A 14,336-nucleotide genomic window follows, 5' to 3' on the forward strand; every position below is an offset into this window, starting at 1 on the left:
ATGAGGATGAGGTTGATGATGATGATGACAATGGTGGTGGTGGTGGTGGTGGTGGTGGTGGTGTTCTTGGTAAAACATGCTTAAAGGATGGTGATTCCCGGGACAGCCTGGCACCGACCGCAACAGGAACTCTCTCTGTGACTTGTATATTGAAATTGAATCTTTTGCTCTGGTCCTCGTTTATTACAAACCATACTGTTTCCTCTATGTCGGTCTCTCCGTACCTTTAGATCCGAGGCCTGGAGACTGCATACTGCATTGATAGCATGGGGAAAACGAACGGAGGCTTTGTTGAACTAGGACCCTGCCACAGGATGGGCGGGAACCAGGTAAGTCTCCTTCTCCCAGGACGGTCAGCCCTGAGAGCCACCAGACTTGATCACAGACAGAGAGGGTTTAGTTTGGTTCTTTATTAATTTTGTCTGGTAAATTAAAAACATTCAGTAAAATCTGACTGCTAAAGCATTTCACTTAAATAAGGGCTATTGGCAGTGTTGGTTTCCACAGAAGAGTGGAGAAATGTCTGCATTGAAGTAATAATAGATTCATATGGGAACATACATTAGTCATGACTAAGTAAGCTGATCTCTATGGTAAGTCACACTTTTCCATAATAAACCAGGGTACTACTGCCAGTACTGTATATTTTACACATATATTTTCTTGCTTCCTTATATAGATATTTTTCATGTGTCTAATTTCAGTTGTGAAACACTATTAGGTATACTTATAATTTTTAATTTTCTTATTGTTGGTACCTGATAAATCTGTGTTAATTACCCTCTCTGTGTATTGGAGGCTAAAGAATAAAGAATGTAATTAAAGTGTTAATAGAGGTCTTCACTAATTTCAAACTTAAGTATAGTTCTTGTCTGCAGACTAACAGTTCCCAACATGCCCAAAAATTATAGAACGCTAAGTAAGTTATTCAGTTTAATTATAGGAGTTAAGCTTCTTTCCTCTTGTAAAACATGCATCGGGGAGAAAGTTATCTTTATTCTGTTTGTTTGTTCGATAGCTTTTCCGAATCAACGAGGCAAATCAGCTCATGCAGTACGACCAGTGTTTGACAAAGGGGCCGGACGGATCTAAGGTCATGATCACACACTGCAACCTCAATGAATTTAAGGAGTGGCAGTACTTCAAGGTACGCTGTGCTCCAGCTCCTGGGAGAGTGTATGCTGCCCCATCGGAGGGCAGTAACGAATCACTTGTCGGATTTAGATGGCTAAAAAGACCAAATGTTCATGCTCGTGACTTGGATTTTCTGCGTTAGTTATTTGTGCAGGTTTGCTTGGGCTCTGGGTGAGTCACGTTCTATAATGAGGCATCCTCACTCACATTCTCTCGGAGCAATGTCATCACGCAGTGAGACCACGGCAGTGGGCATGGAGGGTCGGCGCTGATTTCAGAAACTCGGGCATGCCAGTGTTCCAGGAGCCAGTGACTACCGTTGTTTTCAGATCTAAATCTAGTGTTAAAAATGTAAATGAGTCAGTCACCAAAATATCAGCAGTATTCTTAGATCACTTAAAAAAGACAGGGGTTGACTCCTGCTGTCCGGCAGGTGGCAGTAGAGACAGGCAAATGAGAATTGGACCTGGGCCTTCCTGCTTCCTTGTCCTCTGGTAACCGCTTGTTTTAAAGGCCTGGTTTATTCCTGTGACCCTGCTGACTCTTGGGCTGCTTTTTTGCTTCGGTTGTGCGTATGTAAAGCTTTCTGGCAAGATTCAAACACATTAATGGACTAATGTATGATTTTCTTTTTTTTTTCCTTTGAAAATAGATGTTCCCCCCTCACATAATATATTCTGATTAGTTTCCCCTCCCTCCACCCTTCCCAGTTCCTCTCCACCTCCCCTCCCATCCAGATCTACTCCTTTTCTGTCTCTTGTTAGAAAACAAACAGGCTTCTAAGGGATAATAATCAAATACAACCCTATCACATCAAAGCCTGTTTGGACAAGATAGACCAAAAGGAGAAGAGCCCGAGAGAGCACAAGAGTCACGTGTTCGCACGCTCAGGAACGTATAACTTTTCAAAGTGAACACTTGGATAAATCAGGTTATGTCGTTATGAACTACAACATTAGCAAAGCCTTTTGAAACTGGAAGGACCCAGAGACGCCCTCCGTTCTAGTCATCTAATGTTTGCTCTCCCACTCCTGTTGGGAAGGCATTGTTCTTTATGGAGTAATATTCCTGGGCGCCGTCTTTCACGGATAATTACCGAACATGCTAGCTGCTGAATTTTATTTTATTTGTTGTTCTTACTTGTATAGCATGTGTGATACATGTGAGGAAAGGAACACTCACAACTTATGACAGGCATGTAGCCATCAGAGGACAACTTCGTGGAATTGCTTCTCTCCCTCCACCTTTAAGTGGGCCTCAGGGATTGAACTCAGGTCTTGAGGCTTTGAAACAAAGTCAGCTCACACGGCCTGATTTTTTTTTTTTTTTTTTTAGGAACAAGTTGGAAAGGACAACTTGTTATTAACAGGATTAATAAATCCTGACAGATAAATAGTGTTTATTTTCACAAGTAAAAATGAAGAGCAGTAAATGGTAGGGACTGTGAGAGCAGCAGGTTTTAAAGTATAAAAGAGTCCAGCAGATCAAAACTACCGTCAAGAAGTTGAGTGGTTTTCTGGAGGCTGACGCAGGATTGTGAGTTCAAGGCCAGCCTGGACTACATAGAGAGACCCTGCCCTCAAAAGAATGGATGTCGGCTGGGGATAGAACTCAGAGATATAACATAGTAATAATTTTTTTTTTTTTTTTTTTTTTTCCGAGACAGGGTTTCTCTGTGTAGCTTTGCGCCTTTCCTGGAGCTCACTTGGTAGCCCAGGCTGGCCTCGAACTCACAGAGATCCACCTGGCTCTGCCTCCTGAGTGCTGGGATTAAAGGCGTGCGCCACCATCGCCCGGCCATAGTAATAAATTTAATACTCAGTACCAACCCTCAAATTAAAAAAAAAAAAAAATAGAATCTGTGTGCTTTAGTTTTTTGGGTTTTTTTGGGAGGCGGGGTGCAGTTTGAGACAGGGTTTCTCTGTGTAGTTTTGGAGCCTGTCCTGGATCTCATTCTGTGGACCAGGCTGGCCTCAAACTCACAGAGATTCACCTGCTCTATCTCCTGAGTGCTGGGATTAAAGGCATGTGCCACCACCGCCCCGTGTGTTTTAGACTTTTTTAAAGACACATTTGTGCATCACTCCACTAGGGCCCAGAGATGTGACAGACTATATGAGCATGTGGAAAATATCTAAAACGTGCTATTCTATAATGTAGAGAAGAAAAACCGAAGTTAAAAAAATAAGCAAAACGCTATCAGAAAGGAAAAAAGACAAGAATGTAATTGTTTCTGATGAGTTTTCATAGAGAAAAACTAACTAAACAAGAGATCCAGCGTGAAGATGTGCAGAAATCCCTGAGAACCGAATTTAGGTTACTCCTGATTGGAACTGACGTTTCTTCTAAGTAGCCATAGGAAACATTGGATACTTTTAGGAAAATTATTCGGAGAAGGTTGTGACATATAGGTTGATGAGAAGATTGAACAGAGCTCTCAGACTTTCTGGCTTCCCCATCCCCCCTTAACGCGTCAGAATTATTGAAACTCAGTACTGCTGTGCTAGACTGTGACCCCAAAAGATCCCAAACCTTGTGAGGCAGACGTGGGAAGGGTGTGAAGTTTTTTGGTTTTGGTTTTGGTTTGTTTTAAGACAGGGTTTCTCTGTGTAACAGTCCTGGCTGTCCTGGAACTCTCTTTGTAGCCCAGGCTGGCCTGGAACTCACAGAGATCCACCTGCCTCTGCCTCCTGAGTGCTGAGACTAAAGGTGTGAGCCACCACCACCCGGCAAGTGGTGAATAGAAAGATACCAACGCTGCCCCCAAACAGCTTCCATATAGGCTATTACTAAAAATATTTCTGGAATTTGAAATAAAATTGGAAGAATTTATAACCTTGTTATCTTTCAAATTATGTTAAACTATTACTAAGTTAATACTGTTCACTAAGTCACAAAGATCTCCCAAATGCTGACATGTTCCATTGTACAACATGCAGAAAATCAGGAATGTAAGGAGTGTTTCATTGGAGAAGTCTTTAAATTGTGTCAAGTCTTCGTAGTAGTAGAAAGTTTCTCAACATTCTGATTTTTGCTTGAGAACTAGAACCAACACTGTCAAGTATTTTTTTTCTTTGTTTGGGAATTTTTGTTGTTATTTTTCTTATGGTGACAGATATTATCCAAGTTTGAATCATCATAGTTTGTTGAATTGAGTAAAAATGACAGGGTATGAAAGAGTGGGCAGGCATTCCTTTCTCGTGTGCCTCCTCAAGATCCCACTGTGCTCTACCACGTGGAAGTACTTCAATGCATTGTCTATTTCCTCTCGATGTTTCTTAAAGGATGCAGGAGGGTCAAGTATAATTAAAGATCAGTAAGCTTTGACAGGCAGTGGTGGCGCACGCTTTAATCCTCGCACTTGAGAGGCAGAGGCAGGCGGATCTCTGTGAGTTGGAGGCCTTCCTGGTTTAGAGAGCGAGTTCCAGAACAGCCAAGGGCTGCACAGAGAAGCCCTGTCTCGAACCGCCTCCCCACACCTTCATTGTGGGCATCCTTACATGAAAGTGGGACTTGCTGGAGCTGAGTCCATGGCAGTGACGGGTAGGACTGTTGACAGTTTGTCGTGCATGGCTGCTGGACGGGTGCGAGGACTGGAATGCTTTCACCCATGGCTTCTGTTCCGACAGAACAAATGTCGATATAGTGCAAAGGAAAGGGAGTTCATTCTTTTGCATTTTTAAAATAAGTTTTGCTAAACACACCCAGTCTTGGATAGTGTGAGGACCCTTCTTAGAAAAGTTACGAGCTGAATAGAAGAAATATACAGCATACGATGAGGACTGTATTAGAGCTTGGGAGGTAGGAAAGAAGCCGGTAGAAACGTAAGCCGGAGCACTGAAAATATTAGCCATGGAGAACTGATAGAATAGGAGTGAATGAGGGAGAAGCATAATTTCCTGAGGACTGGGAAGCTGGCATTGCCTTTAGCCGGAGTAAGAACCAAAGAAAAGGTTTGGAGGGGAAGATACTGACCTTCGATTTGTGTGTATTGAACTTGACATACCAGCAGCACACGGTGATGTAATAAAGGGAGGGCTAAGAAAACTGACATTCAAGGTCTAATGTGTGCTTGTCCGGTGTGCTTGAATTGCCCTCTGTGGAAAGCCAAGTCCAAATTTCAAACTTCCTTTCCCTCCTCATGTTTTCCAGAACCTGCACAGGTTTACTCACATTCCTTCAGGAAAGTGCTTAGATCGGTCAGAGGTCCTGCATCAAGTCTTCATCTCCAGCTGTGACTCCAGTAAAACGACTCAGAAGTGGGAAATGAATAACATTCACAGTATTTAAAAATGGATAAAAGAAGCCAACAATCTACCTACTGACAAGTACGTTTATAGAGGACTGAAACCCGCCTGGAACCTGCTGCAACCATTATTATTAATTCTGTACAGCTCCAAACCTGGAACCTCTGATCAGCTCGAAGGATGTTGATAAACTGTGATTTTTACAATAACATTATCATCTGCAGTTACTGTTTACAAAACTGCTTTTACCTTAAACTCTGTAGATGTTTACATCGTTTTTCTTTTGTTTTAAGATGATCGTTGGTAATCTGTGCCTTTAACTCGGCTTTCAGAACAGAGTTAAAGCATATGTTGTCTTCTTTGGGAATACACTCAGGGGTCTGAAAGGCAGTTTGGTTTTTGTTGTTCTTGTTGTTGTTGTTCTTTTAACACACTTGAAAAAAAAAGGTTGGAGTAACCAGACTTTCGTATGTGACTTGGTGGTTATCAACCTGCTGTGTCTTTATTTAATTCCACATCTTTCTGAAGCACTGCCACAGGTCTGTAGCCAAGGTGGCCTTCCTTCAGTCATGCTGCTTGTTTGAAAGGTGAATTTCAACACATTTAGTGCCTCTTTCATTTCTCAGTATACTTTTTGAGAGCTTATAGTGAAATTTATACAGTGGTAACAATGGATGGACCGTCACCTGGATGGGGGATACCTCTATCACTCAGAAATGAATTTCTGGGCTGCCATTGACTATGAAGTTGAATGATGTATGGCTGAAAGAAGATCAATGGGGACCATCTCAAGGCCATTCCATAGAGCTTGAAGATTCTGTGGCATTAACTCCCTTGCCTGCTGGTATTCTCAATGCCCTCGCTCACACCAACTTCTAGGCTAGCAAAGGGGTCTTCCTACTAAGAAAAACTGCCCACCTACATTTTGCATCTACATCCCCCAGTATCTGTCACTCTCGAAAACCGGAAGTAATTCTCAGTTTGAAACTTGAAAAGGGGGTTAGGGGCAGAATAACAACACAATAAGTTGGTTCTGAGGAAGGAATTCCGAAGCCCTTGTTAGCTATAAAGCCTTAGAAAACTGCGGTACAGCCTAAGCTGTGAAACCAAGATGAGCTGACACTTGTCTTCATCCAAATGAAATTCCATGCACATTGTTTTTTAATTTAAGAAAATTAGCATTGAAGAACACAGATCATCAACAAATGTGAACTACGTTCCGTTAAGTTAGGTGTTAGTTCTGTAGGGTTCCTTAATTTCTTTTTTAGGAATTTTTTTTTAATTTACCAATGAAATGATTTAATTTGAACATTTATTTAAAACAATACCTACTTTAAGAGAACCAAATGTCGCAGATTTTAATTTCTAAGAAGTCTTCTCTTACCCAAAAAAAATTAAAATGTCTACATTGAGTGCCAAAAAAGAAAAGCAATGTGATAATTTGGGGACAGGTAAATTAAGCATTTTTGATCTTATAATCATGATATCATTGCAATGAATGAAATTCACAAACTACTGCCAGAAGGAAATATTTTTAATTAAAGCTTAAAAAAGGAAAAAAAAAAGCCTACATTTATTTGTTTAGAAGAAAAGTCTACAATTTTTTTTCTTCCAACCCTTAGTTCTCCGATTTGGACAGTAAAACTTAAACATCCTGAGCAGAGTTTTATTTATAATTTTGAATTGTCAGTTTGTATTTTGCTACTGATCTGTGATCAACTATTTAAACTTTCATTCATCTCTAGGGATATTTAAAAATAAATGCATTTATATGCTTATATAATTGCAAATAAATCAACTATAAAAAGGAAAATAAGAGAATTGGTAATTACTTGTGTTTGAAATTAACACTATTTTCCATGTTGAATAGATAATAACCTTGTATCTATGCATAGGCTAAGAAAGGTTGCACACAAACTGTGCATGTAATTTTATGGGTAAATTAAATTGTTTTTAGTACGATTCATTAGGACACTGTACGAACATGATTCTATATATTGAAATCAGAAACCTTACCACACAAAAAAACATCAGAAGCTGCCGCCATAATGACTATTTTGTACTTTAGGCTGCTTTGGAAATAATCCCCATATCCTTGCTTTGTAAGTTGATAATATCACTATGCATTTCTACACATTTTATAAATTTGATTTATGCAGATTTTGATACACTGTATGTTTCTGTAGAAATTGTACAAATACTCAAAATTTTATTAGGGTAAACTTGAGAAGCTTATGTATATCTTAATTCTGGGTTGCTTGTTTTTTAGGTGAGAAAAAATAAAATATTGTATTTTAATCCGTAGCTTTTCAGTACTTGTAATCATTCCTACATATAATTGCACACTTAAACAATTACCTCGGGCTTTTTATTCACAGGATATAGGGTCAGTAGCTGAAATAATACAAACTATAGCCATTAGAGGAATGTGTGCCTGAGTGTTTAGAATTCTGCTGTATGTGATAGATACCTACCTGTAGAACAGGAACATGAAGATTTCTTTGTACAGCCTTTCAGGTTGCTTGTCTCTAGCACTTTGTTAAGTCACGTAGCTAATGGTAAAGGACAATCTCGGGAATGGGCACCTTTCTTGGCAGTATCTACTAGTAGGAAATTGACAGCAAAAATATTTTTAAATCAAAACCAACACATCAACAAACAGAAAGAAGCCAAGAGGTTGGGAGTCTACCAAAATAAAACTAGAAATAGTCCATAGAACTTTTCGAAACCAACTTTATCAAAAGATGACATGGATGTAAACACTCAAAGTAAGTGCCTACTTAAAGACTGTCTGTCTCACGGGGACTCTGGACTATTTTTCATTTCTAAACAGAAAATGATTGGGGATGGGCCTCATACAAAAGCAGGACATATGACGGGACTCTGAGCTCATGGGACCTCACGGACTTTGGACCAATGCCTAGGGACCGACCTAGGCCGTCTGCATGTATGTGACATCTGTGTAGCTTGGTCTATTTGTGGGGCTCCCAGCAGTGGGATCAGGACCTGTCCCTGGCACTTGAGCTGGCTTTTGGGAACCTGTGCCCCATGCTGGGTTGCCTTGTTCAGCCTTGATGCAGGGAGAGGAGCTTGGTCCTGCCTCAACTTGATGTGCCATGCTTTGTTGCTGGAGATGGAGGAGTGGATGGGGAAGGGGATGAATGGGAGACGGGAGGAGAAGAGGGAGAGGAAACTGGTAGGTATGTAAAATAAATGAAAAAAAAAATCAATATAAAAATGTGTGAACATTGCCAAAATCCTGAAGTAGGAGCCTAACCTCCAACAGCTCCAAATGAGCAATTTTTTGTCATGGTGATGTCACAGGGAACACAGCCTCATGGGCAAGTCAGACTTGGTAGAAACGATATGGCGCTTTCCTCTTTGTTTTCAAGCCATAGTGTTTACTTTTAACCCGGTGACTGAGACAGTGTCTGAGAGGTTGTAGGTTTCTAGTAACCTGGGGTGTATATGAAAGGAGACCTCTTCTCCATAGAGTCATGAGCCAGTGGGTGGAGTAGGCATAGGTCTCCTCAGTCGAGGACAGTGCCTGTTGTGACATCTGAAGAGCAGGATTGCAGAGGCAGGTGCAGAGTCTGCTGATAGTCTGTGATCACATGCAGACACTGCATGCGGATCCCCAGCACTCAGGAGGCTGCGACGGAAGATTGAGAGTTCCGGGCCAGCTTGGGTTATACAGCAAGACCCTCTTTGAGAAACGAACCATGCAACCATGGAAACATAAGGCCAGGGGCTGTAGCTTGTTAAAGAGCTTGCCTAGCATGCACAAGGCCTTGGGATCGATCCCATGCGCAGCTAAACAAGCCAATAAGTCGGAAAGACAAATTAAGCAATTGTTTTGCCAGCTGCAGCATATTTACAATCCTATTAAGTAGGAGGCAGGAGGATCAACAGTCAAAGTCATCTACAGACTAGCCTGGTCTACATGAAATCCTGTTTGCAAATACATATATAAATAAAGTAAATGTCAAGGTTTAAAAAAAAAAAAAAGCAGGGCATGGTGGCATATGCAGATTTATGATTGTGTCCTGGTCTATATAGAGTGTTCTGGGACATTCAGGGCTATATACTGTCTAAAAAAACAAACAAACAAGGAAATCCACATAAAATTCAGTGAAAAACCGTGGCCATCAGATACTAGATGGGCAAAAGTTTGGGTACAGGAAAATTATTCCACATGGATGCATCTTTAAAAGGATAAATCTAAATAAAGAACCAGACAGAAGTTGAAATGGTTTGTGGGCACCCCTATCCTTGAGACTAGAGATTAAATAAAGGCTACTCTAGATGAGATAAAGCAATGTTATTTGGGTGGTGGTGGCACCAATCATCAATCCCAGCACTCAGGAGGCAGAGGCAGATGATCTCTGAGTTCTAGGCCAGCCTGGCCTACAAATCAAGTTCCAGGACGGCCAGGACTGTTACACAGAGAAACTCAGGTTAGTAGATTTTGTTTTTTTAAGTGACTCAGGCCTGATGCCTCCCTTTGAGCAGAGCCGCAGCAGAGGGCTCCTTAATTTTTATAGTGGAGGATGTTACAATCTGCTCTATTAAATGGTAGTATAACATAGTGGAGTCCAGCGTTTATCTGTTTGAACTTGCGCTACAGATTACCTTGTGTGAATGATTTCAGCTCTATAGCACAGTTTTCTCATTTACAGTGCTTGCTTTTTAGGATTATTAGGGTTAAATGAATTAATATGCCTGAAGTACTTATATAAAATCCCCAGCACATGATCAAGGTCATTAACATAAATGTTATTAGTTCTGCTTTTCAAAGACTGCTACAGTGCAGACCCCAATAAAAGCAATGTGTGAATGGATATATATATATATATATATATATATATATATATATATATTTTATGTTTCTGATATTATGATCCATAGTTTACCAGTGAGTTGAAGCCCGAAGTTCAAAGAAGATGCACATGAAGCCAGGCAGTGGTGGCACACGCCTTTAATCCCAGCACTCAGGAGACAGAGGATCTCTGAGTTTGAAGCCAGCCTGGTTTACAGACTGAGTTCCAGGACAGCCAGGGCTATACACAGAAACCCTGTTTGGAAAAGACAAAAAAAGCAACAGCACATTGAATGATTACCATAGGGAAGAAACTGTTACATCTGCTTCAGGCCAACCACACAACATGTGTAGATGTGGCTTTCAGTAGTAGTTTAAATGAAGTCTCATTTGGACTTGTGATAATGGTAGACACTAACTTTATTAAGGATTAAGTGCCCCAAATAAAACTTTTAGTAGAAAATTTGATGTACTGATTGGTATTGCATTTAATCTGCTATCCTTAAAACCTTAAAATGACAAAATATACAGGCGACTGTCGTCAGGAACTGCAGCAGGCAAAGTGCACTATTTAAAAGAAGAAACAATGGGGTTGGAGAGATAGTTCAGTGGTTCAGAGCACTGGCTGCCCTTCCATAGGACTTGGGTTCAATTTCCAGCACTCACATGGCAGCTCACAGCTGCCTGTAACTCCAGTTCCAGGGAATCTGGCACCTTCACACATACAGGCAAAACATCAATGCACATAAAAAATTTTAAATCTTAAGAGAGAGAGAAACAAGGTGAACCCCATGTTTACCATGTCTGTCTACCTGGGAGATGAAGAATGGAGAGCAAGACTACTGATCCTGCTGAGCTGAGAGAGAGAGTAGGAGTCCACCATTGCAGCAGAAAGAAAAAAGGGCTAAATGCCTATTAGTAGAGTGGATAAAGATGACATAATTATGTTTTGGGTTTTTTTTTTTTGTTGTTGTTGTTGTTTTGTTTCGAGGAAGGGTCTCTCTATATAGCCCTGGCTGTCCTGGAACTCACTGGGTAGACCAGGCTGTCCTCCAGTTACTGAGATCCTCCTGCTTCTGCCTCCCAAGCATTGGGATTTAGGGTGTGCACCACCACACCCAGCTGACACAATCATATAATGTAATGTCATACAATGAAGAGCATGAGTGAACTAGTCATCAGTTTTAGTGATACAATATTAAGTGACAGGAGCAAATCCTAAGGGACTTTACTCAGCACATTTTATAAATATCAAAAGTAACTTAGATATGCATCAAGTTGCACACATATAAATATAAAGGAAGTCATTTGTCCATGGTGAGTTTCCTGTTGGAGTTAAGGATAAAACTTCTGCACAGGATGCCATATTATTGGTTACTGTCCTCAAACTGTATAGTACAAGATAACTTTGAACTTCTAATCTTTCCACATCCACCGGTGGCCCAAGCGTTAAATTTTACCAAGAGGCTATGCTATAAGCCTTACCTACTGTTACCCAACCAGTGAAGAACAGAGCTCTTCCCAAAGCTAAGCTCCTCTCTGCTGCTTAATTTCTTTTACAATCTTGGTTTTATATATTCGTATTGCATGTTCTCAGGTTGTTTTGTATAAGCCACCTCTTGTTTATTGGTAATGTGGAAAATCAAAGAACGCATATATGTGAACCTGAACTAGAACCTAACTACAGGCTGGGCATGGCGGCACACCCCTTTAATGCTATCACTCAGGAGGCAGGCAGTCTCTTGAACTGGAAGCCAGGCTGGTCTAGTGTCCAGGCCAGCCGGAACTCCATAATGAGACGCTGTCTTAGTGAGGAAAGGAGACTGGATAGGTGATAGAAGGCCATTTTCACTTCTAAAATTTGGTCAATCAGTTTGAAATTCACTACTACTGGGCACCTAAGGTATCTTTCACATTTTTTTCCTAATTATTGTTTTTAGTTTATGTACATAGGTGTTTCTCTGCATATGTCTATACACCACATGCATTCCTGGTGCCCAAGAAGTCAGAAGAGGGCATCAGATCCCCTAGAGCTGGAGTTACAGACAGCTTTGGGCCAGCATGTGGGTGCTGGGAGTTGAACCAGGTCCCCTGCAAGAGCAGTAATTGCTCTGAACAGCTGAGCCATCTCTGCAGCCCCTGATTTTTCACTTTTCAAGTGAACATTCTAATTGTGCTATTCTATGGATGTGCTAACATGCTGAAGCTGACCAAGATGTGATCAAGGCCCAGGAGCATAAAGTGTGAGGTTCACTGAACCCCCAGAAAATGTCTTTTACCTCTGTTGCAGCATAAGAACCATCACAGAAGTGGCAAATTGGTGACCCTTGCCAAGGATGGGACCTTATCTACGGCTGTCTTCTCTGACCCAAAAATGCGAATGCCAACATTTAATTCTGATTTTAGCTTTTAAAATTTAAGATTTCTGATTCTACTTGAAAATGTGGGAGGTCTATGAATTCTATACCATTTCTACCCAATAAGTGAAAAATAATGGCCCCCCCATTTATCTTAACATTTGTGTTTACAAGTATGCATAGAACATTTTGCCCATCAGATACCACAATATTGAGTAAGAGTTAGTGTGCAGGCCTTCTTCACACTTCATCACTTCCAGCCCGTTCCCATCTAGCTCTGTGCCTTGCATTTCCCATCAACCAACAAATCGATCTCTAAAATGGCAACTCCACTGGGAATCTCATGAAAAACTAATCTAAAACTAGCTCATTTCTAGAAAAACTGTTTCATTTTTAAAAATAAATTTTATGAAATGCTCTAACAGTTCCTTTACTTCTTTTTAGTCTGTAAACAATCAGAATACATTTTAACACCTCAGAAGCCAGCTAACTTGTATATAATATAATTTCACCCATTTGGGACGCTTATCCCCACCTCTTTTCCCAAAAAAAATCTCCGGAATGTCCACTCACAGGGACCACAAGAGGGAAAAACTTAGGGTTTAAATTTGACAGTCGAAGAACAAAGTCTTCAAAAACTACAGCCGCCACCTGGTTTCTCACATGCAGAATCTAGTGTGTCTAAGACACAAAACTAGGAAGAATATTTGGAAAAGGGAGGAAGATGCAATGAGAAAGGAATCAGTAACAGTCCATGTGACATGCAAGTTGAAGGGGAACCAATTAAAACAAGCAAAAACAAAAGGTGGATCAGGACCTTTCGTTTGGTCCCTATGGGATGGCAGTATGCAAGACCAATAAGTACAAATGATGTATGTACATGAAGTTTTCATATGAAAACCCATTGCTTTTTATTCTCCCTTAAAATTGTCAGTATCACCACTAATTGTGATAAGAGATTCCTGAATTTCTAATTATGTTCCTTTTTCCTCGTTATTCCGAGAAACAAAACTGTTTTGCCAGGCGTGGTGGCCCACACCTTTAATCAGAAGGCAGAGGCAAGTAGATCTCTGTTAACTTGAAGCCAACCTGGTCTACAAAGTGAGTTCCAGGCCAGGGTTGTTAACACAGGGAAACCCAGTCTTGAAAAAAACAATAAATAGCCGGGCAGTGGTGGTGCACTTTTAATCCCAGCACTGGCAGAGCCAGGTGGATCTCTTGAGTTCGAAAACTGTATCAAAAAACAAAAATTAAAAAAAAAAAAAAAAAAAAAGGAACATTTTGCAAAACATTTCATGGCATATGAAATAATGGTAAGTCAGATTTCCACCCTCCCCCCACCCCCCAGATGGGGTTTTTCTGTTCTCCTGGACTTGCTCTATACACCAGGCTGGCCACAAACTCAGAGAGATCCATTTGCCTCTGCCTAGGCTTAAAGGCAGGTACTACCAGGCCCAGCTGGATAGTCAGATTTAAGATGTATTTATTTACTACTTATAGTAATACTCTCAGATTTTTTCTTTTTTCAAGACAGTTTCTCTATGTTGCTTTGGTGCCTGTCCTGGATCTCACTCTGTAGACCAGGCTGGCCTCAAACTCAGAGATCCACCAGCCTCGGCCTCCTGAGTGCTAGGATTAAAGGTGTGCCACCACCGCCAGGCCAGAATTATTTTTTTGGCCAATGAGATGACACAGGAAGGTGCTCATTGTCAACCATGCTTGACAGCTGGAGTTTGGTTCCACATGGTAGAAGAAAACCAACTATATTGTGGACACTAA

At 40.8% G+C, this 14,336-nt stretch overlaps 1 protein-coding gene across 2 annotated transcripts in view; it reads left to right on the top strand.

Moving 5' to 3' along the window:
- Galnt7 (polypeptide N-acetylgalactosaminyltransferase 7) overlaps positions 1-7,685 on the top strand; it is a 128,022-nt gene extending 120,337 nt beyond the window's left edge. For both annotated transcript variants that reach the window (XM_076553309.1, XM_076553308.1), the window contains exons 10-12: positions 231-329; positions 1,019-1,147; positions 5,287-7,685. In XM_076553309.1, coding sequence (XP_076409424.1) covers positions 231-329; positions 1,019-1,147; positions 5,287-5,424 — 366 coding nt within the window. In that variant the 3' untranslated portion in view covers positions 5,425-7,685. The remainder of the gene's footprint in view (positions 1-230; positions 330-1,018; positions 1,148-5,286) is intronic.
- Positions 7,686-14,336: the final 6,651 nt, after the last annotated feature.

This window comes from Peromyscus maniculatus, chromosome 17 (assembly GCF_049852395.1).
Source record: "Peromyscus maniculatus bairdii isolate BWxNUB_F1_BW_parent chromosome 17, HU_Pman_BW_mat_3.1, whole genome shotgun sequence".
NCBI classification, from domain to species: Eukaryota; Metazoa; Chordata; class Mammalia; order Rodentia; family Cricetidae; genus Peromyscus; species Peromyscus maniculatus.